Here is a 26,950-nt window from a genome sequence, read left to right as displayed (position 1 = left end):
GCTTGATTTTCTTGCAGTGTTATCTTGTGTTCAATGTATATCATATTACTGCATCATTCTTCTAAAAAATCCTTGCTACCTTTTTACTGGGGTCTGCAGCAGGTCTGCAGACAAGTTAGTTGACTTCAAGGACTTAGTTGTGTACCTTTAAGACAGCCACAAATTGTCAGGTATCTAAACAAGATGTGAAGAACCGGAACTTAGAACCGCAGCATACGGGCACCTACAGCAACAGCAAATAGCAAGCAAGAAGAAGAACACAAAAACCTATCAGGGTCTGACATATGTTCTGTCTAAGATATATAAATAACTTGTATAAACAATAAACGCCATTTTGTCTGAACCCAGCCATGCAGACATACTGTTTTTTCAGTCCGCCTCGACCTGCATCACCACACCTTTTATAATAATAGGTCAAATAATTTTAGTAAGACTTGCATGTAGACCTATCATGAGCTGCCATCTCTACTTTCTTGTGAAGTAGGAAGAAGTGTAAGACAATACCTGGTCTATGGCAATATATGTGAAGTGGTCTAGCAAAGGAAATTGACAAAATGAGATACAACCATAATGTAATTTCCTGAGAAAAAACTGTTTTCACGCATTTCCTTCTGGGACTGAATATATTTCTACTCAGAATTCATCTAACAGTATAAGACCCTTTGTAGTATACCTGTTAAAGCAAGGTTGTAACCTCATCAGAGGTATGGTCGAGGAGTATAGATACAAATAAATAAATTTTCAGTGTTTCTTTCATAAGCTACTGGTTTCGAGTGGTTTACACTTTTAACTAATGCAATTTGCTCCACTTAGGAAAAAGCCTGGGAAGATAAAAGTCTGTTTTACTGGTTTTAAATGAGTAATGAAAGGTCACAAAAAGATTGGTGTTTAGTTACATTTCTAGTGCCCAAATTGGTTTTGTTTCTTCTACAAATAAAGAAAAAAAACCCCCACCTGTCATTTAAAATTATCTCCCTCAGCTTAAAATTTTCCTGTGAATCATCTAGTTCTGGCCTTTATAATAATCCAATCATCTTTTCTTCTATGAAAATTATGTATTTCCTATGCTGACAGGCTTAGAATCTAACTAGATGGGAAACCCGCAAAGGAAGTGGAGTCCAAGGAAATGTTGAGGAAGGGTAACACAGGCAGAGGGCACTGCAGACTGGAGATCCTTCTCCACAGAAGAGGAACTGGGTTGGCAGCTGCCAGAAGGATCACACAGTCTGGGAGTACCAAGAGTTTCCAACAGGACAAGCACACACCATAGGCCCTTGGGGTCCCTGACTCCTTCATCCAGAACAAGGGCACACCTGGATGCTCCACAGGGGGGATGAGCTCCCCTGTATGCCTTCATTTCTGTTAACATGGCACGAGACTGTGGTCCACACAACCATAAGGGCCATATAACTGATGTGACATCAGCAGTTACCTGTAGATAGAACCATTTGTAGCAGCACTGGCCAGTCATATTTGATCATATGTGGACTATACTGAGCTACTCTGATACAAATGACAATTTCCTCAGCTTGCTTTCTACAGAAATTCAGAACAGAAATCTGTTTAAATGAGGCACAAAGGGAAGACTTGGCTTCCCATCTCTAATGTTCCATTAAAGTGGAAGGAAAGAAAAACTAATAATAAAAACATTTTTCAGAGTGTCTTGTGTCAACTTTGGCTTTTACAAAGTTTATGCAAATTATACTTACACATATAAACTGCTCGTTATTTATGTAGAGTAAGCATCCCTGTGCAAGATTAGTAGTAGCATGTATGGTCTCCCACTTGGGGACTTACTCCCTATTTCTGCATTTTGTTACTTTGTTAACAAATACAGGTCTTCTTCATTTGCAAAGGAATGGGATAACAAAAAAGTGCCCAACTGTAAAGAAACACAGCAGTGAATTACCTCTGCCTTTAAATATTATTACACTGATGACTGGTCTGAACAGGTTGTCTTACAGGTGAAGAGCTACTCGCCTAGTAAAATCTTACGCTTTATAAGAATTCTCCTTTAGTGCTGATTAACCTGAAAATGACATTTGAAGAGCACATGTAACATAGAGTATGTACTGCACTGATTTTTTTTTTCATAGAAACACAAAACCAATTTCTAGGTTTGAATTTCAGTATAGGCTGTTAATAAGTATTGCATCTAAGGAAAAAGTTATATTACTTTGGAAATAGCAGTATTTCCCTTGGGCTGATAAAAGGGAAATAACAGTTTTTTGAAAGGTCTAGATTCAGCATATTTTTTTTAAATACCTTTTTCAAATAATGGTAAAATGAAGAAAACACTAGTTATGTTCAGTTTCAGATAACCAACACAATAGTTTGCCTGGTAAGGAATAAAGCCCACTCATTTAATACTCAGGAAAGAAATTTACCTCTGGTTTCTGTCATCACCTGCTTCTCCTCTTCTTGGTCACCATTAGCCCAGTTCTCTTCTAGGGATGGCTGCAGGGTGGATGGACATACCAAACCTAGCACTTTGGGGTGGTCTTGTTTTAAAACCTATCTCAAAACAAAGCTGACAAGAAACAAATCCAAAACCTTTTCTATGATACCCAGAGTAATTCTGGATCTCTTTTCTTGCAGCCTTACCTGAACAATGTTCAACTAGAAAAATGCAGAAAATCAGTGGGCAAACTTGGCTCTTATTGTAATGCCTGCATCAGCTTGGGCTTCTGTGATCTGTACTTATCACTAAGAGAACAAGAAAGCAGCTGGTAGCTGTGAAAACTGACAGAGGTCTTTGGCCAACCCCATCTTAGGTAGGTGGCCATTCTCATTAAATGCTTGAGCCTGTCAGAAGACATGTGAAGAGCTAAGAACAAGAGGTCTGGGCAGACCACAGCCCCTGCCCCATGGGGAGGTGACTGGGGGCATTTTGCTGAAAAAAGCATGCAAAAAGGCAGAAAAGGAAGAAAAAATGCCTCTCTCTCTTCACGACTTCTGGTAGCAGCTGCCACAAAAAAAAAAATCTTCATGGAGTTTTGACATGAAAATATAGGAAAACTGGACATAAGTCAATCTAAAGGAACTGAAAGACATTATTTCAGCCCATGTATTGGTGAATGATACAACGACAGTAAATATCTGCCATTTTATTCTTTTATAGCCATGGGGGACACCCAGAGATTTCATAGAAGGTGAATACAAGCCATCCAGTCTGTCTGTTTACCACTGATCTTCCCCTTGATATATTCCTCAGGCCCTATCATTCCTCCCCCCCCCCTGAGAGCTGCTGTCACTAACACATCACTTCTCTCTGCCTTAGAGGATGGTATCTGCAGCCTGTGAGAGGCTGTGCTAGCGCTGATCTATTCATCATCTGGCAGACAACACTCTCACAGGCAATTCCATTAGCAACATCCATCTCAATAACAAAGTAGGTCTTTTACATGTCTGGTTTCCAACCACACAGATGTAAGTGTTGTGCTGGGCCCCTCTTCTTGACAATGGAAATCACTGAAGTAGTGCAAGCTGTGTTTATTACCGTTTTCTTTCAAACAGCTGGGTTGACAGAAGTTTTGCCTTTAAAAATGGCCTGTATCCTTTAGTGACAAGCACACTGCTTTGGCTGAACTAAGAGAACTAGTAACAAATATTCAGCCTTCTACATAAAGAAAAAAAAAATACAAAAACTGAACTTTGAAATCTGAGACTGCATTTTAAAAGAGTAACCTTTCAAAATCAGGTTGAGAATATTGGGAAAGGACCCTTGCAAGCTATTGGAGCTCCACGCTTAACTTTACATTGTTATTGTTGTTTAAATGAGAAAAGTAAACCAGTGAAAATTAAATGAGCCATTTTCATGTGAATGCCTCTGGGCAATATAAAGATTCACAGTACAAAGTGTCATGCTGCTTCATAATACACTGATCTGAACAAAGCAGTAAATACTTACTGCCTTTATAATGAAGAAAACATTTTGCATTCCCAACATTTCTGAAACAGGGTGGCCAAACTGATTTTTCCCTAAATACATAGCTACAGGTTAAATGCTCCAGCATCTTCCAGTGGCAGCATTCATCCTCCTATACTTTGGCACAGGCAAAACAACCCTGATTAAATTAATCCATGCCTTCAGCCACTGTTGTGCTTATTAGCAACCCTCTAACATTGTATGTTCTGAAGATGTGTTCTTAAGTGCAATCATTGTAGGCATTGGTTCATTAGCAAGTATGAACAACATGGGTTATCAAAAGCATTTTTCATGTATAACAAATAGAGAAAATTACTAAAACAGTAAAAGAAGTGTCTCAGATCTACAGCAGGTAAAGCTAAATGATGTAGTATTTCATTAAAATAATTAGAAGCAGGTTTATACTAACTTAAAATTTCCACCTTCTTTTGTCTAAAGGAGACCAGAGATAATGCTTCCTGCAGAAAGTTTGTGCCCTGGCTTGCAAAATATCAGGTGAAATTAGACTATTCAATGAAGAAAATGTCAATTTAGATGTGATGCACTCCAGTTAGAAATCTTGCTGAGTGCACACAGGCTGTGTAGTTAGACACTCATGAATTGTAGTTCATTAGAATGACGAAGTGTCGGCATTGGTGAGACTTTTAACACACCCAGTATTAAATGAACACAACTCAAGTACACTTTTAGGATTCATCATCACTTGAAAAGAACAATGCAGGGAGATGCTTAAGGAACATGATACCAATATAGTTGCATTTCCCCCCCCAAAGATTAAAACAACTCAGTGTTTAATTTATTTTCTCTTTATTTGGAAGAGAAATCCTATGAGTTTTAATCTTTTGACAAAGAAATGTAAAAATTGCCATTAAATTTCCATTGGAAGCTTCCATTGTCTTACATGATAGGAAGAGTTGCATTATTTTCCTTTTTTCCTTATAAACCATGATACATTTTACATCTGGCACACTTAATTTTCCAAGGGAGTTACACTAAAAGGAGAACTCTTACTAGATGTTCATCAATTGACGTATGCCTGATGATACCTGTAAGTTGTGCAAATGCACAAATATTTTTTCTTAGGAAAAAAGTACTTACCTATGGAGAACAGGAATAATAAATAATGTTGGGGTTGATCCTGTCTACACTGGGATCAAGAGCAAAATTCTGAATAATTTCCAAAACGGGGAATTTTGGATACAAGACCTTTCTTGGTGCAAATTCAGTTTATATTTGATGACTCCAGCAAAGAAAAAGGAAGTACATTTATGCTGAACTAGTCAAATCAGCTGTATTTGCCAGTTTAAACATAATTTTTAACTTGGTGATTGTGGTCCTTACTGCATTTTTTTTGAGATGGTTACACTTCTACAAAGTTATTACTGTGTAGTTCATAAGACACTAAGCTGAAAATGCAAATTTTAAAATAGCAGTATTTATAATATATAGTATTATAAGCATACATTAAATAAAGTCATATATAAGCACAATAACATGAGTAGCAAACTCAACCATGTAAATAAATCAAAATGCACAAAACTTAGAAAGGGAAATGATTAGGTTTTGAACAAAATATATAGTTTCTTCTTACTAGCTGATATCACAAAGTCTTTCACCTTGACTTTTTCTGTTGAAAAGTTTTGATTTATGGCTTGTTTCAGGTCCTTTGTGAATGCTCACAAGTGAGCAGATTTTGCATATTGTTCCAACATGCTCCCTGAAGGCAAAACTGCTTTCCTTGCACAGAATACTAAGATTAACTAGAAAACAAAAAGAAAATCCAGGAAAAAAAGATCAACAATGACTTGATCATGCCAGGTCTCCTCATGTGGCATTTACTGGATGGTCACTGTAAAACTGACTACTCAGAAGAGTGTTTAGAGACTGGACCACTTCATAGTTGCCTTTCACATCAAATTCGGATAACCATAATAATTTTTTTATGGAATTAAGCTATCAAAAGTTCTTCCCAGCATTTTTAGAGGTTTTATATTCCTCTACAGTGACATATTTTTGTTTGGGCTTGATCATTTTTAGCCAATGCCTTGACCCATTTTATATCCTCCCTTATGCTCTACACTGCTGCTAAGGATGGGCAACAGTCCCTGAACCCAACTCCCTCTATCAAACCTATTTATCAGATGAGAATAGCAAGGCATAGGAATGCAGCCGAAACTAGAGATAATACACGTCTGTCAGTGTTAATCCTTTTTAATATTCTGCTTCACACCAGAGAGGATTTAATTGTTTCTTAAATGGCTCTAGGGCCTCTGAATGAGCAAACCTGTCTACAGAGCATATATTTGTAAAAATCTTTGCAATAAATATTGATCAATCATATCTGTAGATCATTCTGGAGACACAGCAATCTCTTCTTGCCTAATTAAACTGTGCTAATATGAAAATGCAGGCCAAGCCCATAAGGCACAACAGATCTGCCAGAGTGTGGAAATGCCTGGAAATTGCAAGCTCTGGGAAAAGAAGCAGAGAGGCCCACCAACTCTGCCTGCATACTAATGAACTCCACCAGACTGTAATCCATACAAATGCAATTTAAATTCCCTTCCACAACTTCAGCCTCAAAGTCTTCTAATTAACCCTCAGCCATGAGATAAGCAGCCCTGCAGAGGTGGGGATGGTACAGCAGAGGTGACAAAAGGCAACAGACTACTCCTTGCCAGTTCTCTTCCCCGGGGATTTGAAGGTTGTGTCAGTCACTAAGCCAAACTCCGAGGGGGCAATCAAAATGTCATTTACTTCATCTCCCCATAGTATTTTAACTTTTACCCTGTAATCATTCCTAGATTTAGGACCGGCAAAAATGTTTTAGTGATCAGAAAGCACATATTTCACAGACACACAGCAGTGCTTAAAAGCATTTCACTCCCACTTGACATGGAGCTCCGTTAGAGATGGCATACTATTTCACCTGCTCTAATGGAAGTCAGTCGATTCATTGCCAACTCCAGCACCGCCCAGACTCACACAGAAACCGTAGAAGAGAATTGCTGGGATTTAGTTCAAGAGGTGCCACAGGAACCCAGCAGTGCTGTATTTCATTTTGTGTGGAACCCTGTTAGAAAGCATACAACAGCTCCTCACAACCATTTCCCTCAAACTGTCTATAGACAGGATCTACAAATTTTAATTCTTCAACAGCACTCCAGTGCTGCCCTAACATGTAATGAGGTAGATCTGGAGGGAACTTTCTGTTTTCAGTAAAATCACTCATACTTTACACTTGTTAAAAGCAGACTTTGTGAAAGTGATGCAGTAATAATTTAAGATAAACCACTGGCTGTGTTTTTGGGTGGGTTTGGATTTTTGTTTGTTGTTTGGGTTGGTTTATTTTAGTAAGTGGTAACAGACAGCTGCTCTCAGTGAGCATCCAGAGCCCTGCTACTTTGCCTGCAATTAAATCCACTGAAAAGTATATGAATGTCCATTTAGCTGTATTTGCATACATCAAAAGGTTTTGCCCATGCTGATGTATGCATGATGTCCCTAGTTTCATAAAATGGTCCTCACATGTCTTCTTTCAATACAACTCAGAAATCTTAGAAGAGCTACACAAATCGGCAAATGGCTAATCTCAGCTTTTCATCTTTAGGGCTATTTTCAAATCAAGTTGAGTGGTCCTTTTAGACATTACTTTCTAACATCTGTCTGGTATCTTATTTGAAGAGAGTTGGTGTCCTCATTTTGAATTCTAATGAAGATCACTGCGTAAACTACTGATGTTAGATTCCCTACTGGCACACTTGGCAGAGCAATCCTCGATGGGAAGATGAAGCAAGACAAAAAGAATTAAATGTCATTACGTCCCTGCAACTAAATAATCCAGATGAAGGACTGTCCACAGCATCTGAGTGTGACAGCCATAGTCAGTCTGTATGGAGTTGAGGGGCAATGTTAAGGACTATACTTCAACTCTCTTGATTTAGGATATATCGTGTGTTCTCCGGTTACTTAGAAAGCCATGATTTTCTGTCCCTAAGAAACACAAAAGGCCACACTGGGATTTAACTTGTATGAACAAGTAGTTTTAGACAGAAAATACTGAAATGCTTTGTCAAACTTCATGGTACTGTATTCCTATATTCCTAACAGACAGTCATTGCACAGGCTGAGACAGGGGAAAAAACCTGAGATATACTAAACTTGACAAGTGAGTCAGTCTACTTGCTTATGTCTCAGGTCTTTTATTTCATGCTGTGCTCTAAATTCAGCATGAGAGAGGCAGCACTACTTGCTATATACTGCAGCTTTGAAACAGGGGAAGCTCAGGTCTGTTAAAGGCATCCTGAAAATACAGAGAATACATGATCTGTAAGGCTAATTCAATCAGCTCTATCTATAGCATGTGTTAATTTTTACACAAATATGTAAAACATTCTTGCTTTTCTACCTACTGGCTCTGCAGAGTTAATGCAATGTTAAGCATTTTCACAGATTATGATTATCAGTGGTCTTCAAACTGAGAGAGCTCTCAGCCTGCATGAGCTATACTCAGCTCTTCCTCTGTTGACTATGAGATACTCGAAGTTTGCTGAGCTCATTTCACATTGAGGGATTAGTCCTTCACAACCAACAGAGCCGAACTGTCTGAAATTTAAACTCCAAGCAAGATCTCTGAGCAAAACAGAAATATATATCTCACATTAAGTACTACAACCTAAAACCTACAACCAGTCATACTGACTTCAGTATGTGCTCATTTACTGCACGGCAATGAGTATGGCCATTGAGAATGCCATCTACTGGCAAAAAAGCACGAGGGAGTGTAATTCCATGGCAGGCAATTTCCAAAAAAGGGAAAGGTTAAGAAAACATGATGTAGGTCATTAAGTTTGTTTGGCTTTTGTTTTTTTCAGCTGCTCATTTCAATTTTTTTTAAATCCAGTGGTTGCAACTGCATGATATGATGCTGAATTTTACATAGAAACTTTGGTGGAGTAAGTGCTGAACCTTATAACTTAATTCTGTACAGGAAAAGGGTAATGTTTGAAAAGAGTAACAATTTAAAAGACATCAGAGATAATAAGAAAATACTAATAAAGCTGCAAAGCTGAGATTGCTCATACTTTCCTATGCTTTTTCTTACTTCACAGGATCTCAAAAATTATTCTCAAGAGTTCTTTAGATATTTGGTAAGAATATTCAGAGTCTAAACCTTTGACACTAAAATCTGAAAAAAGATCAAACTCAGCAGTGACACTGTTTCTTGTAATGCTGTTAGCTACAGCAACTGTCATTCCAAGCTTTAGGTGGCTGATTTGTGATTTAATTGCAAACAGTCAACTTGGGGTAGAATACCTGTCCTGTGAACTCCACTTACAAAGCAGTAACTCTTGTTGTAGAACTATGGCAAGTACCACGTAAGTGACATCTCTGTTGGTTTGAAAATATCTTATCTTTTTCTTTTCCCTAATGATTATTGTTAAGATTTTTTTCTTGTGTCCAGGTCATATCAAGCCAACGAACAGGTTATATAGACTATCGAATGAAAAACAGTTGGTCTAGTACTGACCTAATATTCTCTGACAGTGTCCCATCTTTGCAAGTAAGTCACAGACATGGAATAGTACAGGGAGTAGTATTTGGTGTGCTTCAACCAAGGACTTTGGTCTACAGCAAATTTGACCTTTGTGTAGACTAAGGTAATAATCCCTGACAAAGAGACAGCAATCTGCTCAAAAGGGAGACCAAGAAAAAAGTTGGAAGTGTCACAAGTGGCCTCCAACATATTTAATAGCAAAGGGAAGCCAGAAGAAGGAAAATTTACAAAACACAATTTGTGAGCAGAGACGTCCCTGATGACAGATTTTTCTAAACTCATCTCTTCAAAAATTAAACATTCTTTGGCTGATAGCTGTAGTGAGGCTCCAGGAAAGTCAGCAAGCATGGAAGTGCCAGTACTGACACAATGCCATTCACATTTTACCACTAATGTGACTTACTGTGACATACAGGAAGACTGCAGGAAAAACAACATTATGGGGAAGGGAAGAAAAAGTGCCATCTAGGATGAATCACAGGATCATAGAATCATTTAGGCTGGAAAAGACCTTTAAGATCATCGTCCAACCATTAACCCAGAACTGCCAAGTCCACCACTAAACCATGACCCTAAGCACCACATCTACACATTTTTTTAAGTATCGCCAGGGATGGTGATTCTACTACCTGCCTAGGCAGCCTGTTCCAATGCTTGATAACCCTTTTGGTGAAGAAAGTTTTCCTAATATCCAAATTAAAACCTCCCCTGGCACAACTTGAGGCCATTTACTCTTGTCCTATCACTTCTTACTTGGGAGAAGACACCAACGCCCACCTGCCTACAGCCCCCTTTCAGGTAGCTGTGGAGAGAAAGATTTCCCCTGAGCCTCCTTTTCTCCAGACAAAACAGCCCCAGTTCCCTCAGCTGCTCCTCGCAAGCCTTGTGCTCCAGACCCTTCCCCAGCCCCGCTGCCCTTCCCTGGACACGCTGCAGCCCCTCTACGTCCCTCCTGCAGTGAGGGGCCCAAACCTGAACACAGGGTTCGAGGTGCAGCCTCACCAGTGCCCAGTGCAGGGGGACAGTCCCTTCCCTTGCCCTGCTGGCCACACTGCTCCTGACACAAGCCAGGGTGCTGCTGGCCTCCTTGGCCACCTGGGCACACTGCTGGCTCATGCCCAGCCGGCTGCCGACCAGCACCCCCAGGCCCTTTCCCACCAGGCCCTTTCCAGCCGCTCTGCCCCAGCCTGTAGCGCTGTGTGGGGCTGCTGTGACCCAGGTGCAGGACCTGGCACGGAGCCTTCTTGAACCTCATCCAGCTGGCCTCGGCCCATCGGTCCGGCATGTCCAGATCCCTCTGCAGAGCCTCCTGCCCTCCCGCAGAGCAACGCTGCTGCCCAGCTTGGTGTCGTCTGCAAAGTTGCTGAGGGTGCTCTCAATGCCTTCATCCAGATCGTTGATAAAGATATTAAACTGAACTGGGCCCAGGCCTGAACCCTGGGGAACACCACTTGTGACCAGCCACCAGCTGGATGTAACTCCATTTTTTATTTGGGCTCAGCCATCCAGCCAGCTTTTAACCCAGTGTAGAGTGTGCCCATCCAAGCCCCAAGCTGCCAGTTTCTCCAGGAGAATGCTGTGGGAGATGGTGTCAAAGGCTTTACTAAAGTCCAGGCAGACAACATCCACAGCCTTTCCCTTGTCCACTAGGCAGGTCGTCTTGTCATAAAAAGAGATCGGTTCATCAAGTAGGACCTGCCTTTCATAAACCCATGCTGGCTGGGCCTGATCCCCAGGTTGTCCCACACACGCTGTGTGATGGCACTTGGGATGATCTGCTCTGTAACCTTCCCCATCACCAAGGTCAGGCTGACAGGCCTTTAGTTCCCCAGATCCTCCTTCCTTCTGTTCTTGTAGATGGGCATCATGTTGGCTAACCTCCAGTCTTCTAGGACCTACCTGGTTAAGTCAGGACAGTTGATAAATGATGGAGAGTGGCTTGGTGACCTCTTCTGCCAGCTCCCTCAGTACCCTTAGGTGGGTCCCATCTGTCCTCATAGACTTGTGCATGCCCAAGTGGAGCAGCAGGTCCGTAACTGTTTCCTCCTGGGCTGTGGGCACTGCATTCTGTTCCTCCTCATCCCTGTCCTCCAGAGCAGGGGCCTGAGCACCCTGAGGGTAACTGGTTTCACTATTAAAGACTGAGGCAAAGGCAGCATTAAGCATCTCAGCCTTTACCTCATCCTTTGTGGCAGCGTTCCTTGTCACATCCAATAAAGGATGAAGATTACTCTTGTCCCTCCTTTTTATTCTAATGTATTTCTAAAAACATTTTTTTGCTATCTTTTATGGCAGTGGCCATCCTGAGCTGTAGCTGGGATTTCACCTTTCTAATCTTCTTCCTGCATAACCTCACGACATCATTGTAGTTCTCCTGAGTTGCCTGCCTCATCTTCCAAGGGTGGCAAACTCTCCTTTTCCCCCCGAGTGCCAGCCAAAGCTCTCTTCCCACCAGCTTCTTCCCCACCTGCTTGTCTTCCAGCACATGAGGACAGTCTGCTCCTGCACCTTTCAGATTTCTGTCTTGAAGAATGTCCAGCCTTCCTGGACCCCTTGGCCCTTCAGGACTGCCTTGTAAAATGAAGACAAGCTTCTCCCTAGTCTTGAAAACCTCTGCTAATAATAAAACTCAGCATTTCACTCATTTTAGGAAAGCAGAAGAGAATAGGATACAATGTTTAAAATAAGCTGAAGAAATAAAAAAATACATCAGGTAAACTGGGAAAAATAGCTTCGGATATCAGTGTCACACAATAAAGCTTTTAATCTATGCTTTGTCCATGCAATAGCTGCCCTTGCAGAAAGACCAAAGCTGTTACAGTGACAGAGCCCTGCCAACTGTGGCAAAGCTAAATACTGATGTGACGAGACCCTCACAATGGTCTTCTGAGAGGTCCATCACTGCTGAGATCATTCTGCTCCTAGGGACTGAAGTCTGCGGCTGCACCTGCATGGGGCTGCACTGTTCCAGGTAGAGGTGCCAGCTCATCTGGAGCTGGTAGAGTAGCTCTACACAGGGCTGTCTTGCAGTACCACTTTCACTTCCAATAGCAAAAGAAATCTTTTAGAGTGGCCCATTCTTTTTAAAAGCATCCCTGCTTTTTTGTGACTACAAGTCAAGACAAGAAGGGAGAAAGCCTTACCATGCAAGGACCAGAATATTGTCCTGTGCTGAACTCACCACACTTAACTACTACCCCCACCGGAAAACAGCAGGCACTGTGTTAAAAACTCATTTGACTCTCATAGCACTCTAAGAAGGCCTGAAAAGCATGGGAGAACACAGGTCATTTCATAGGTGCCCAGCTGTTTACACCAGCAGGGAAAAAGGCTCAGGTTAGGAATGAACTGAAAGTTAGGGGAGCATCAACACTACAAATACATAACATGGTGTGTGAAACAAAAAAAAGCAGAGACCTGTAAAATAAAGTAAATATCTAATTTCTTCCAGATTCTCTGCAAGAAACTGATCCTTGGCCTGGATTTTGCTTTCAGTTTAAACCAATTTAATTACAAAGGGAGCATGCGGGCCATGAAACAATTCAGAAGTTAAAACTGTACCCTTTTAGGTAGGTACAGCTCTAACACAATTGTATTACGCTATTTGATGGACTGAATAGTAAGTTTGTATGTTTAAAGAAATCTGAATGCTTTGCACCTGCTCTTTCCTGTGATTACTGTCTACAAATGGTTGTGGAGGACCCACACACATTAGCAGAGCCCAGTAAATGGGTTTCACCCACTCAGCAGCTCCTCCCAACAGATTAATACTATGAGGTCCTCCTGTTCAACACAAAATGAGAATGTCAGCAAGGTCTTCTTCCACTTAATAATCCCCTACTTGACATACAACAACAACATCCCACCAAAGCTGAAGACAAATTGTAATTATTCTTGTAATTACAGGCTTTAATAGGTATAGAGGGTTGTTAGGTGCAAAGCAACTAATCCCACTAGGGACTCTTCAGGAATACAGTTGCTGCAGCCAAACTATTTATGCAGTTAAGACAGTGCTATGATCAAAGGAACCCATCCTTACTTTTAAAGAGCCACTTAAATATTACGCCATCTCCATCTAGATTTTTTTTTTAGTGACATCCATGTCTTCCATGTGTTATGTTGAAAGGTGGTATGTTTTTAATTTGATCCAGTATGTTGCAGGACACAATAAAAAAGAAACAAAAGACCATTTCAAACTTTTTTATATATAGTTGATTGAAATCTAAAAAGGAAGGCATTTGTAATGCAATTATTGAAAAAGTGGACAGAAAGATTAAAATTGATGAAGTTGCCAGAAAATGTTAAATCTACTAAAAACAAGTAGTATTGAAAAATATTTAAACCTTCCAAGTCTTCTTGTAGATGGGTGTTGCACTGGCTAACCTCCAGTCAAGGGGGACCTCCCTGGTTTGCCAGGACTGTTGATAAATGATGGAGAGTGGCTTGGCGAGCTCTTCTGCCAGCTCTCTCAGTACACTCAGACTGCCTGTGTGAGACGGTGAGCAATTTCCTTCACTCTGCTTGTTGTTTTTTTCTTCTTTCCTTCATCTAGTAAATCATCTTTACCTTGCCTTAGGAGTTTTTTTGCATTTGCTCTTTCTAGTCTCTTAGGGACAGGGTGGGAACTTAATCCACTGTAAAGTGCTTAGAGGACCTAGAAAAGCTGATTTGTGTCTCAGGACATGGCAGCTGAAGCTGGGATCAGTCTTTTCTCCAGAAGAGCTACAGAACTGCCATAAAACTGGGACAACTTCCAAAGGCTGCCTTTTGGCAGGGGGGAAGTTAACTTCCAGGTAAAAGTTTCAATAGCTCATTAGAATCACTCAGAGATTACAAAGCCAAAAACATGGTTTATCATGGAAGAGGGGTTTGTTGTGGTTTTCCCAACCCCGGGTTTTGGTTTGTTTGTTTTAAATAATCCCTAAGCTTCCCAGAGTTCTGATGGGCAGAATCTCCCCATACAGCTATGCAGAAGATGGGGAAATAAGGACACAGGACAGTGACTCATCTTCCACTATAGACAAGCTCTCAAGTACCAAAACACATAAAGTTGCAACACCAAAGTAATACTGAAATTCATACAAATTTGTTTCTGAATTAGTTATTTTAATACAAAATTTTAAAAACTTTTTTTTTATATCAGCAACTAGTTTGAATCATAAACAGACTAACTCCAACGTATAGAAAAGTCAGGAACCAGAAGAATCATGTCCTTACATTTGTGAGTCTATGCTGCACACACAGACAGCATGCAAACCCAGGCCATCAGGAGCACTGGGTTTTCTTCTCAACTTTAGGAACAGATTACCATCGGTGACTACAAGCCAAAAGTAACCATCATGTCTTTTTGGTGGGATTGTCTGGGGGTTTGATGCAAAAGCATGGGCCTCTGTTACAGAACTATCTGGCTTTCTATTTGTGACTATTGCTGACTAAAGTGTGTATCTTCCCTACCTGCTCACAGGGACTGTGAAGTACTATGGGATACTCCCGGCAGTCTACAGACAGGAGCACCTGGATCTGTGGTCAGTACTAATGCATTGTTTGCATTTGTCTCTACAAGGTAGAGGACAGCTGGACCTCCTCCTACTGTTGCAAGGCTGACAGCAGCAGCCACAGTGGCAACTGTGATTTTACAGTTAGCAATAGGGATGAGCACATGCTCCCTGTGCCACTCCGTTTAGACAAGGACTGTGTGTCTCACCTCTTCTCTGAGTCTAGTCCTGTTACTGAGTACAGTGGTAGGCAGATCACTGCAAATAAAACACCATTTTTATCTGGCAAGAAAGAATTTAAAATCTTCGCTTTCTCCCCCATTATGGGAAAATTTGGTTCTTGTTCAACCTTAAAAATACTAGATAATAATTCCTCTAATCCAAAATCCAATCCAATTATTTCAGTGGCCTTTGGATCAAGTCTTTTCTCCTTCAGATTACAATTACAAACATTTAATACCTCTCTCAAGTGACCACTACACTGTACCAGGAAGTAATAGAAAATCTAGTCAATTAAAAACAAATGTCTTCACAAAATTAAGAAAAATAGGCATCTGACAAAAATGTTGCTAGTGACAACCAGTAACTAGATGAAAAGTGGCAGTGATGTTCTAGTTACACATTTATTAAAAAGCCATGATGGAAGAGATGAGAGACAGGTCATCTGTAAATGATACTGAGCAAGGGTCAAAAATAAAATATTACCTTCAGTTTCAGATATCCCATGTAGACAAAATGTTAGGAAAGAAAGATTAAGAAGTCTCATAAGGGACAAATGAACATGCATAATTTTGTAAGCTTTTATTAAATAACCTTTAAGAAAACAAGCTTTGTGAAAATACCATTAGGTATGCTGGATAATAATTCTAATAAAGAGAAACAGGGATCCAAATTTCATTATGGAGTTAAAATTCTGTCATTATTCACAACTAATTTAATTCCATGACTCTGTTAGCTGCCTCACACAGGTGAAAGCCTGTTCCCATAAAATATGGGCTACTCTGAACTCATTGTATGTACTTGTGATACAAGGCATTTAAAAATAACCTCTTTGTCATTTTGCTGATTCATGCTAACAGCTTAGCATCAGCAGGTACTGGTGTTTTGGCAGCAATTTAAATTTATGCTAATTTTCCTTGAGATCATTCCTAAAAAAGCAGAAATGGAAGTTAGTGCCAGAATGATTGACACAATTGCAACAATTTATTCACTGGAAAAAAAAAAGTTACTTATTAGCCCATCTCTGGAATTTTGATCAGTACTAACAAAGGAAGGCTTCGACAATTCATGTACCTAAACACATAGGCTGTTACACTGTAATCCTCTCCCGAGCCACCAAAATCCTAGCAACCTCCCCCAAAGAAAAGCTCATGAGCAGACGAGAGGCCCACCGCTGATCTGCTTGTACTGCTGGGCAGCCCCATGACTGCAGCCCTGGACCATTGGCAGCAATGCCCTGCAGGGACACGCTTCACAGCTGCAGCCGTGCTAGTCAGCTCAATTCCCTATTCAAGCCCTATTTTGCCTCCATTTTCTTTCTTCCGAGGCACAAATACTTTGAGACACAAAACAAGTCTGGTAGCCAACTAAAATTAACCTCACCAAACATATAATAAGCTAAAATGACTCCACGCAATAGCTGTTCCAGCTACTACGGTCTCTAATAGCTGAAGAATCATATTTATAGGAAGTCCCTAAATGTGCATACCAGGGTACTCAAGATTCTAAGCAAAATTAATTCTTCAGCACTTAGTGATGCTGCTCTGAGTTGAGAAATCTGGTCTTGACTTCTTGGCTCTTTTTCTTTCATTTTAATTGATAGGTTTTGCTCAAGTGCCTGTGTCCTCTTACTTGACAAATTGTGATGAACTGCAGTTTTCAGTAAAACAGCACTAAACCCATGCTCTTCAGGATTTTATCAGCAACTCCATGAGTTCATACTGCAAGCTACTAGGTGTGATATTAACTGGGTTTAGATCTGCTTTAACAAAGGCAATGGGACTACAGACCACTTTGGTGAAGCATAGAGCTGTGGGCACTGATGACTAAAATTTCCAGATTAAAAATTCTCCACAGGATACTAGTCCCAAACAGTAACTTTTGAAATGGTAGCTTTCAGATGGAAGCTCTTAAGGCTTTTTGGGGTAATGACAGTTTTGGAGAACAATGACCTTTAGTAAGCCTGAAGGAGGCAAGCAAACTGCTGATGCAGGTGGCTGCCAAGGGGACACTGAACATGTCTTGCACTTTGCTGAGGTGGCCACAGGCAGGCTTGCAAAAATAGTCTGGGACACAGATAAGGAAGTGTCTGCTGACTTAGGAGCAACAGGAGACCTCCCGGCACTCCTCAGATAGGGAACATGTCTTCCACAGGTACACATTCTTCTTAACAGGACAAAGTAGCCACAGTGTGTTGCTTGAGCAGCGTTTCTTGGAAGGTTAGGAGTGACTAGCTGCTGAAGAGCCATTTCAATAAAACAGACTTCATTTAGACAAGGGTTTAAATACACACCAATGGGACAGTCAAATGTCCCCAGTGAAACACTTGCAGAAGGGCCTTCAATGGCTTCACTCTCCCACACCCCAAATCCCATTAATTGCCCTTTTGTGAAGCTGCAACTTTTTTTTTATACTTAAGTGAAGATTGGTAGGTACAGCAATTTCCACAGAGCACTTTCCAAGACTTTCCACTTGCTCTGCCTCACTACCAGATACACAGTTCCTTTTTCAGCATGTACATGTTAACAATTTATTATTTGATTTTTTTGTCCTTGTGATGTTAACTTACAATGGAAGTTGTCAGTATATGACAGAGAAAACAAAGGCAACCACTGGAGCACCTATTTTAAGTCATGTTGCCTGTTGTCTTGGCAACCACTCAATAAGCTCTGTTACTCATTTTTCACCAGCACCTGACAACATCTCTGCGAGATTGGTATTATTAGGGAGTCTGCTAACTCAGATTCTTTACAAGCATCAGAAAAGATCTGCTGGCATTTCCAATCTGAATTCTATTTTTCAGGAATCATAAATCATCCATAAATTGCCCAGCAGCTGAACATACCACGCACAAATACCACTGTGACAATCCATTCCCTTGAAAAGAGCACAAAAAGAGCGTTGGATCTGGTCATGCTCCCTGCAGTATCAATATGTACACTGCTATTCACTACACAGGGAGAAGGATTAGACGTCAAATTCCTCAAGTGAAAACACATGAATGCTTTGACAGACATATTCTCTCGCATGTCTCTCCTTTGAGATTGCAGGCATATGGCGTGGGGACAGAGCTGGCCCCATTTCCTCCAAGCTTCCTTTTGAGAAAGAGTCCTACCTTTCACATTGCTGCTGTGCATATCCTCAAGCTGCTTTGAGAAGCATACAAGCATGTACTGAGCTGGCATTGCAATTACCATAATTAAACATTATAGTCAAACAGGCTTCAGTCAGTAGTCAGACCTGGCTACACTAGGAGCTGTGCAGATGACTCTACCCTTCCTCAAGAGTAAACTGTCCCTATGTGCGAGTCACACAGAGAGCTCAGTCTCAAAGGACTGAAAACCAGGCTGTTTAACTACAGCCCACAGACTACCCCATCACCCTGGATGAATACCTTCCTTGGACAAAAGGTCACCTAGTTACCCACATTCCACAAAATTTCTGAGTTTGCAATCATAAGGGACTATGTACTTACAATCAACTCTTCAGTATGAACGTTGACCATTTCACTAGTTAAACACTCAAAATTCAGCATTTGGGTGTTGTAACAGAAATCAAACATTCTAAAATTTTATCAACAAATGGCAACAAAAACCCCTTCTCCCTACCAAACAGTAGAGTATACTAAGAAGCCTCATGCAGATTCAACATCAGAGAACCAGAGAAACTAAAATTAATGATCCTCTGATCCATGCAGTGGGATTCTGGAGGTGCCAATGGGCTTCCCCACAAAATTTTAGACAAGAAACTGGTCAAGAGGACTCACTTTATTCCTGGATGTTCCCTTTATTCAAGTTTCAAGCTCCCTTAATGCTCTTTCAACATAGATTTTCGCAGTTTATTGTTTAAAGTTTGAGCAGTGGTGAAAAACTCATTCATTACTGCTTGTCATAGAGATGCTGATGAATTCCAGTCACATGCAATTAAGCTGTAATTCAACAAAACGACAGACTAAATAGGCAAGTCTAGACAAGAAAAAAAAATCAACTAAAAATACAATTCCTAGAGAAAAATTCTTGGAGGATTCTATAATCCTTCTGTTGAGAAAAGGGGTGCATAACCTTATTTTATTTATCATATGAAAGCAGAGTATTTGCTTTATTCATGCAATGGTATCATGACGCATCATCTAAATGAAACAGCAAAAAATATTAGACATGCTGGAACATTTTTGTTAAAGTAGTGCAGGATCTTTTTTCTCACTGAAGTTTTAAAGTAAACACATCCATGTTATAAATGGGATGCACTGCATCTTGCATTCCCTTAAAGATAAATTCTGCTGATTTCACTTATGAGAACACCCTCTCTGTAAACCAAAGCAACCAGGATCACTGAGAAAATGAATTGGTGTCATGCATTTAAACTGAAATGAAAGAGATGTATTCTAGGTCTCAGTTTGCTTCCATGTAAATTTGGAACTATATGCCTTGACTCTAAATCTTCACTCTGAATATTGTTGTACTGGTTTGGCTGGTTTTCAAACCAGTGAAAGAATCATAGATATTTTTTTTTCTTCCTTAATTCTGGCAATGTTTTAGTCTCTATAGATACAGGGAAGTATAGTAAGAACTGCTATAACCTACCTACAGAATAATTAGTTACACAAGACATTTTGGTACATCATTTGAAACCATCAGGTCAATGCTGTCATGCTAACAAGACATCAGGTGGTCTTTGTCAACAGTGCATAGCAACTGATCCCAGGAATGTGATCTAGTAGCATGACACAAATTTCATAGCCCTTTTTCACCACACTTAAGAGATGCTCCTGAAGCTGGAATTTATAACCCTTGTCAGTCCTAGGTTGTACTAGTCAACATGCACATGGCCACAATGATCTCACCAATGAAAGCAACCTCCACTCCTTTCAGAATGTTATATATTTTCACATGGAAATGGTGATTAATTGCACCCATGCTTACTCAGCATTTGGCACAGTAATAAGATGTTAGAAAACTTACCAAACACTTGATTCCCATGCAACCAGAAGAAAATGAAATTTTACACTTCACAAAATAGGACCTTTTGTTTTGTTTTGCTTTATTGTACGAATCCTCCAAAGGAAGGACAGGCTTGAAGAGAAGGCAGCCCAAGAGGTTTAGTCTTACAAGACCTGCAAACTTTTAATTTACTCATACAAGCCAAACACAGTTCCTGTGAGTCAAGGTAGACCCTCCAACCCTCAACTTTTCATACCAAGAAAGAATAAAGTCCAAGCCCTCTGGGAAGAAGTATAGGGATTAAGCCACACTTGCACAACAGCCGTGACACCATTCCCGGCTCTATCGAACTGCAGAGTTAACCATTCAGGTTATTTGTTTTGTATGTGCTCTCCCTACCACAATAAGCTTTAGTCTCTGGGACTACCACATAGGTGCTACGTAACGTGAACTGTTCAGTCAAAAAGTGAGCTTTACTTAACTTTAATGTGGCCCTAAAACTAGCACCTTCTACAAAAGTAATCATGGTGATATATATGAAGCTAACTTAAAAGGCTGATTATTTTAAAGTTGTGAGAAAGTTAAAACAAATTGTAATTTTTCAAGTCATATTTTAAATAAAGGAAAAAAATATTCATTGTCAAGAATCACAAATGAAAGCAGGCCATATAGTCCCTGAGTATGTTTATTAATTCTGCTCTTAAACAAAAGAAAAAAAAAACCCTCAAACTTTGTCAAACACTTCCAAAAAACTCACCTCGAACTTCAGGAGAGAATCTAGCTGAATGGCGAGAGACAAAAAGTTTCAGTTCTTGATCCAAGTTGCATTCAATCAGGTTTGTGTCCCATGATCGGATTCCTAAAATTCAAAATATGAAACACATCTAGCTTGATACATGAGCACTGAAAGTTTTAACTATTTCCCCATTTGCATACAAGCTATTTGCATACATTTCTAAATTCCAAATCCAGCCTCTCTTCCCTTCAAGGCACACAGCCATTAAGTGCTGAGCGTTCAAAAGGAGCACTCTAGACAGGAATCAGTTACAAGCAAGAGGAAATTTGCCTTTCCAAAAAGTGATCATCCTTTAGGGCCCCAGCTTTAGGACTGCTGGTCCCATGTCCCAGTAGCCACATTAGAAGAAGCTACTGATATCCCTGAATTGACTTTAGAATAGCAATTCACTGGTTTACAAAACCTAAAGAGTGAGTCATGTCAAGGACACTCTAATCACATTGCCGGACCCTACTTGTCCTGAGGAAAAAAAGACAGCATCACCTAGCATGTTGCAAATTAATATTTGAATTCAAAGTATTAAATGGCTGACTTCTTCATTCAAAAGCTTTGAAGCATCACATATTTAAAATTAAAATTTAAGTGATCTTTTATTTATGAAGTATCAAAATTCTAGTTTTGAGATTTAAAAATGCTATGCTTGATCTTTTCTCTTTTTAAAACTAAACGGCACATCTCTACTCCCTACTGTTTTTCCCCAGCTACTTAGAAAGTGCGAGACTTGACACATACGATAAAAAAGTAGTATTATTCCAAAATACATTCTTAAGGATTGAAATCTGACCAGGAAAAAAAATGTCATTGCAGCCAAAAGACAAATGTATAGTTTCTTTCCATAAGATTTTGATGGCTAAAGAAAAAAATAAATAATGGGAGAACATGCTTAACATTTTTCTATGATTTTCTTATTTTGAGATTGTTCTGGAAAATCTTCTAATTTTGGAAAATAATGAGCAGGCAGTTGCACTACAGGTAAGTCCAGGTACTGCTGCAATTTTGAACACCAACATCACAGAGATTTTTCTTCCTAAAGGGGCATCATTAAACAAGTTAGCTGGCAAACACAGAAGGGACTACAGGTGAGGAAGTGTCTGGCGGCCCTCCCTATGGGCCTGACCATCCCTCTGCATGAAATTGTTCAGTTAAATCACTTTGGGGTTTGGTGAGGAGATGCCTCAAGAGGTGTGTGGCCAACCTCTCACCGTGAGACTAGCATCAACACTCCTGTTGGTAACTCCATCAGGGTTTCAGGCTGTGAACATTAGTGTCAATGCTACCTCCCATGCCACATTCTCTTTCAAGGCAAAAGAAATGTCAGGACTTGTGCTGGCAGAAGCCATATTGTAGGGGTGAAGGATGAGGAGAAAAAAGAGCAGGAAGAGCAAAGAAGCCAGATCCACAGTGCCACTCCCCATTGCAGCTCTGGGTAGGTTCTCCATGCAAATATGAACATAAGCATTTCAAAAGCTTGAAGCCTCTTCAGTCACAATTCAGGGCTTTGCCTTGTCAGCATCTCAATCCAAGTAGGAGCATGCTTAATATTGGGATATGCTACCAGCTATTAAGTAGTTGCCACTTGAAATTCTAAATAAATTTGGAAACACAGTATTCTCTGTGTGTTTCATAACCACTCAAGAGAAAGATAACTGAGCTATAACCCACCACCTCCACTTCCTGACTGATGCATCGTTGTTCAGAGGCATCAGCAGAGAGGCTCTTCCACAAGACTCATTTTCATTTCCCAAAAATCTCTTGGCCATATGGTGCATTTTTGGGGCGTAGTTTTGGCAGACAAATACAGCTCAGCAGGCTTTAATGTTTTCCAGGTGTTGGAATATTTGAGAGCAAGAAAGTAAAGATGATAAAATAAGACATATGTACAGAACATATGAAAACTATGACTAGTAAACTGACATTGATCACAAAGATGAAGTACATTGAATGAATGAGCACTGAACTTCAAGAAGCTGGAAGATAAACAGTTTGCTGGCCTCTGGCAGAAAACTTGTGTGGGGAGACTCCAAAGCTTTCTGGAGGTCAGTTAAGCAATAGGGACTATGATTCAGCAATGCTGGTGATCAGGTCTGTCCATTATCCCTAGCTGGTTTTGTCATTAATCCAAATTTGTTGTGGGGTTAAGATTCTGACTATGTGTAGTCAAGACTCCTGAGCCTGGCAATGTCCGAGAAGAAAAAAAAAAAAAAAGCCCAGACTTCCCATACACACAGCTGCCCCAGAAGCTGCTAAAGCTGTGAAGCTGGAATTTGGATAGAATATTGCAAATCTGCAGCTACATGATTCAGCAGTCTGGATGCAAAAATTATGCATGTACATTATGAAGTAGCGTAACGTATTAAATACATTAAATAGCCAAATCAGGTTTGGGTAGAACACAGGTAAATCTGGAACTAAAATCCAAGGTCAATCCAATGACGTAGATCATTAACAGCATGGATGTAACTCCTGGCAGCGTGGCTGAACTGGAGCTATTCCTTCTTTATGCAGTCTTAAGAGTGAAATGCCAGTAACACAGAACTAATCAGACAGCAGGCAGGGCACACCCAGTAGCATCTGCTGAATCAGTGGAAAAATCTTGAAGCTTTTTCTTCATCCCCTCTTCTTTCTTGGTGGATAGTGGGTTGCAGGATTGCCTCTGTAGCAAAGTCACATCCCAAACGTAATTAATGAAAATGCACCTCTCCACGCCATTCCCTCTTCATGATATATTAAGAAATGACTCTGCATTCCACCAGGTTGCGTAGCATCACGCCACTGATGTGTTATCAGCAGATGTTTTCTTTGACACGTTGCTCTGCAGTTTGGCGCATGAATCCACACTTTTCAGTGACGTTACTCAGGAGATGTACCAGATGTACCAGAAAGACACTGAGGCAGTTATCAAGAACCCAAAATGCATTTAAGGCTCTGTTGAGAATAAATGTTGAAAGCAGCAGGTTTTTCCAGACTACAGCACACCTTTTGCAAAAAGAGAGAGTGCTTTGGTGAAGCCCCTATTAGCCTCATGCAAATAGAGCTTCAGACTCCCAGTGTACTTATCCAGAACTGTGTACTTCAAAAATTTGATCAAGTTTTTTTTTCCTAGCAGGCAAAATCTCAAGCAGATCATCTGACACCAGGAGCAGCAAGGTGACTTCTAATCCAAAACAAACAGAAAGGCCAAAGCGATCCCTCTGAATATGCAAAACTATAAGTGGGTGTTGTACTTAGTGGCAGGAGGTAGCAGCAACTGAGCTATGCAGCAGCAACTGTACAATAGAAGCTTCAAGAAGAGACTGAGGAGCATTTCTTCAGATGAAGGATGACATCAGCTGTCTTGAAGGCAGAAGTTTTATCCATTTGCTTTATAATTTTTAATAAGATAATTAAAATGCAGCCAATTCACTTCTGACACAACCAAAACCTAGATAGAATTAGGGACATGCAATGCTGAAGAGGCTCTGAATGACAAAGCATCTGCCTCAGTAGTTCTCCCTAGGAGACAATGGTAGCAATAAAGATGAACAGGTCATGGCGAAGCTGGTTAGCTGTGATAAGGCTGCCCTTTGCCACAAACAGGCAAGAAAAAGAACCAAGAGAAACAGCCAACTAGGGCAACAATGCCTAAGAAAGCAACAATAGAGACAAACGAAGTCCTAGCTGGACCGCTGAACCACACCTACATGACAAGGCTGCTGCCGATTCCCCATTCCAGGGTCTCTTCCCCTCTAACAATGGCAGGTTTCTGAAATCTCTGCTTTCACCAGCCCAGATCAAAAATATATGTTACAAAAACAGGTATCAATTGAGTTTAACAAACTATATGGTCCGGCAACAATTTTCTTTGTGCTTCACACCACTATTACTGCAACGGGGCTTTTTCTCTCCTCTGCACGTACACTGCGGTCTATTGTACCAGAAAACACATCGAGAACTTACGACGCTGTCATTTCACTTGTGATACCTGCCCGTATCGCCGCTTTAAGAAAAGGACAAATAAACAGCGAACCAAAGCAGCCCGCAGCGGGACAATGATGAGGGCGAGCGAGCACGCAGGTACGAGCCGTGCTACCCATGCGGTTTTTCTTTATTGAAATACACGTATATGCGCGCAAAAGGGTTGGGTCCCGCACCGCTCTGCAGCCGAGAGAGAAGTCTCACCGCCCGAAGTTGGACACAAAGGCGGGCTGCGCTCCGCGCCGCGGAGGAACACGCCCCGAGCCCCGCCGGTTCGGCCTGGCGGGGGGGCCGGGGGTTGCGGGAGCAGCCGCCCCGCAGCCCCAGCCCATCCCCATCCCCGCCTGCCGCCGGCGCCGCGGCCGCCCTTTGTCCGCTCCGGGCTGCCATAGAGACCGCAGTGCGGACTGCGCCACGCCCACCCGCCGGTGTCTCCGGGCTGACGGCGCGGCGGGGCGGCACGGCGGGCTCCCACCGCGGCCCCCGCCCCGGCGATGGCGGGCGTGGGTCTCGCAGCCGGGCGGATCCGCGGGTGACCAGCACGCTGCGGCTCCCTGCGCCGGCGGCAGCGCGGCCCGGCCCCGCGGCCGTCGCTCCGCAGCGCCCGCGCCCTCCCGGGGAAGGATGGGGCGGGGGGCTGCGGCGGGACCCTGGCGGGTAACGAGCCGGAGACCGCGACCTGGCGACTCGTGTGCCCGTGCCCTGCGCGGGGCGTGTGTCCGCGGGGAGGGGGCGTGGGGGGCCGAGCGCCGCCGCGTCCGAGGAGGGGGAAGGCGCCGGCGGGGGTGCCCGCGGCGTGCCCGCTCCCCGCCGCCTCACCTCGCTCGATGTTGGCGATGGCCCGCCGCAGGTGCTCCTCGGTCACCAGCTCGCCGATGACCACCAGGAGGTAAAACTTGCTGTCCAGGAAGCGGTGCGAGAGGCTGGGCGAGGGGGAGGTGGGGTTGGGGATGCTGCAGGAGGGCTCCGAGTCCACTTCCACCACGACGGTGGCCATCGCCTCCGCCCCGCGGCTCCGGGGCGCTGGCAGGAGAAAGGGCCACTCGGCACTGTCTCTGCAGGCGGCGGGCAGGGAGTGACGGCGGGCGGGCGGCGGCGGCGCTTTTATACGGAGACGGTGCAGGGCAGGGTCCTGGCAAGGAGGAGGGGGAAGGGGGGGAGCCGGCGCATCCCCGCGCCGCCGCCGCCGCGTTTCCAGCATCCACAGCTGATGTCATCTGCGGCAAATCCTCCCCGCGGCGGCCCCCGGAAGCAGGAAGGACGCGGGGGGGCGAACAACGCCCCGAGGGGACGCCCAGGGGTGCGCCCCGGGCCCGGCTCGAACCCCCGGGCCGCCCTGCCCCCCAGCCCGCGCCCCCGGTGCATCCCGCGCACCCCGGGCATCCCGCGCCCCGTGCGCCTTCCGGGGCGCCACCCCGCCGGGGCTGCGCGGCTCTGGCCCTGGCCCTGCTGCCTCGGCTCCCCAGGGCCCCCCGGGGGTCCCAGCCTTGAAGCACGGCAGTGAGGAGCCGCAGGTGATGCCCCGCCGCCCCCCGGCAGACCTGGGGAGCTCACCTGGGGAAGCTGGCGTCGGGGCTCCAGCTACACCCCTGACACTACCAGATGAAAAAGCAGTTCCAGGTCCAAGGCATGGGTCCCATCTCCTGCATCTTGCTGTAGCACTGCAGCAAAATTTGAGTCATACTTCCCACATGCACACAACGAGCAATCTAAGTAGTCTTGCTACCTTTTTTCGTTTGAAAGCAGTTCACTCCATGAAATAGCCTTTCTGCGTGCATTCAAGGCCCATGGTTATATGACTTAACATACAAAAAGCACTGGGTTTGGACAAGCTGCTGAAATCCATACTCTTAAGGCTCCAGAAGTTCAAAGGGCTTTGAGTAACTAATTTTGACCAGGCTTAAGCAATCCCAGGGAACAGTGGTGTCAGAAAACACCTACAGATACAAAAGCAAAGGTTTCATTCCTCTCCACCTAAAAGTTAGACATCTGCTTCCTGATATTCACTGACACCTACTCAAGAGACAAACTCAGTCACCTTCTAAGTGTCTTACCCTCTCC

General features: G+C 42.5%; 1 protein-coding gene across 1 annotated transcript in view; it reads right to left on the bottom strand.

The window, feature by feature from the left end:
* MAP1B (microtubule associated protein 1B) overlaps window positions 1–26,164 on the bottom strand; it is a 74,666-nt gene extending 48,502 nt beyond the window's left edge. Inside the window, exons 1-2 of the mRNA XM_055791441.1 lie at window positions 25,709–26,164; window positions 20,897–20,998 (exon numbers count right to left, since the gene is read on the bottom strand). Of these exons, the coding sequence (XP_055647416.1) occupies window positions 20,897–20,998; window positions 25,709–26,090 (484 nt within the window). The 5' untranslated portion in view covers window positions 26,091–26,164. The remainder of the gene's footprint in view (window positions 1–20,896; window positions 20,999–25,708) is intronic.
* Window positions 26,165–26,950: the final 786 nt, after the last annotated feature.

Source organism: Falco peregrinus, chromosome Z (assembly GCF_023634155.1).
Source record: "Falco peregrinus isolate bFalPer1 chromosome Z, bFalPer1.pri, whole genome shotgun sequence".
NCBI lineage: Eukaryota > Metazoa > Chordata > Aves > Falconiformes > Falconidae > Falco > Falco peregrinus.
The sequence above is the reverse complement of the archived record's forward strand: the minus strand, read 5'-3'. Positions and strand labels throughout refer to the sequence as shown.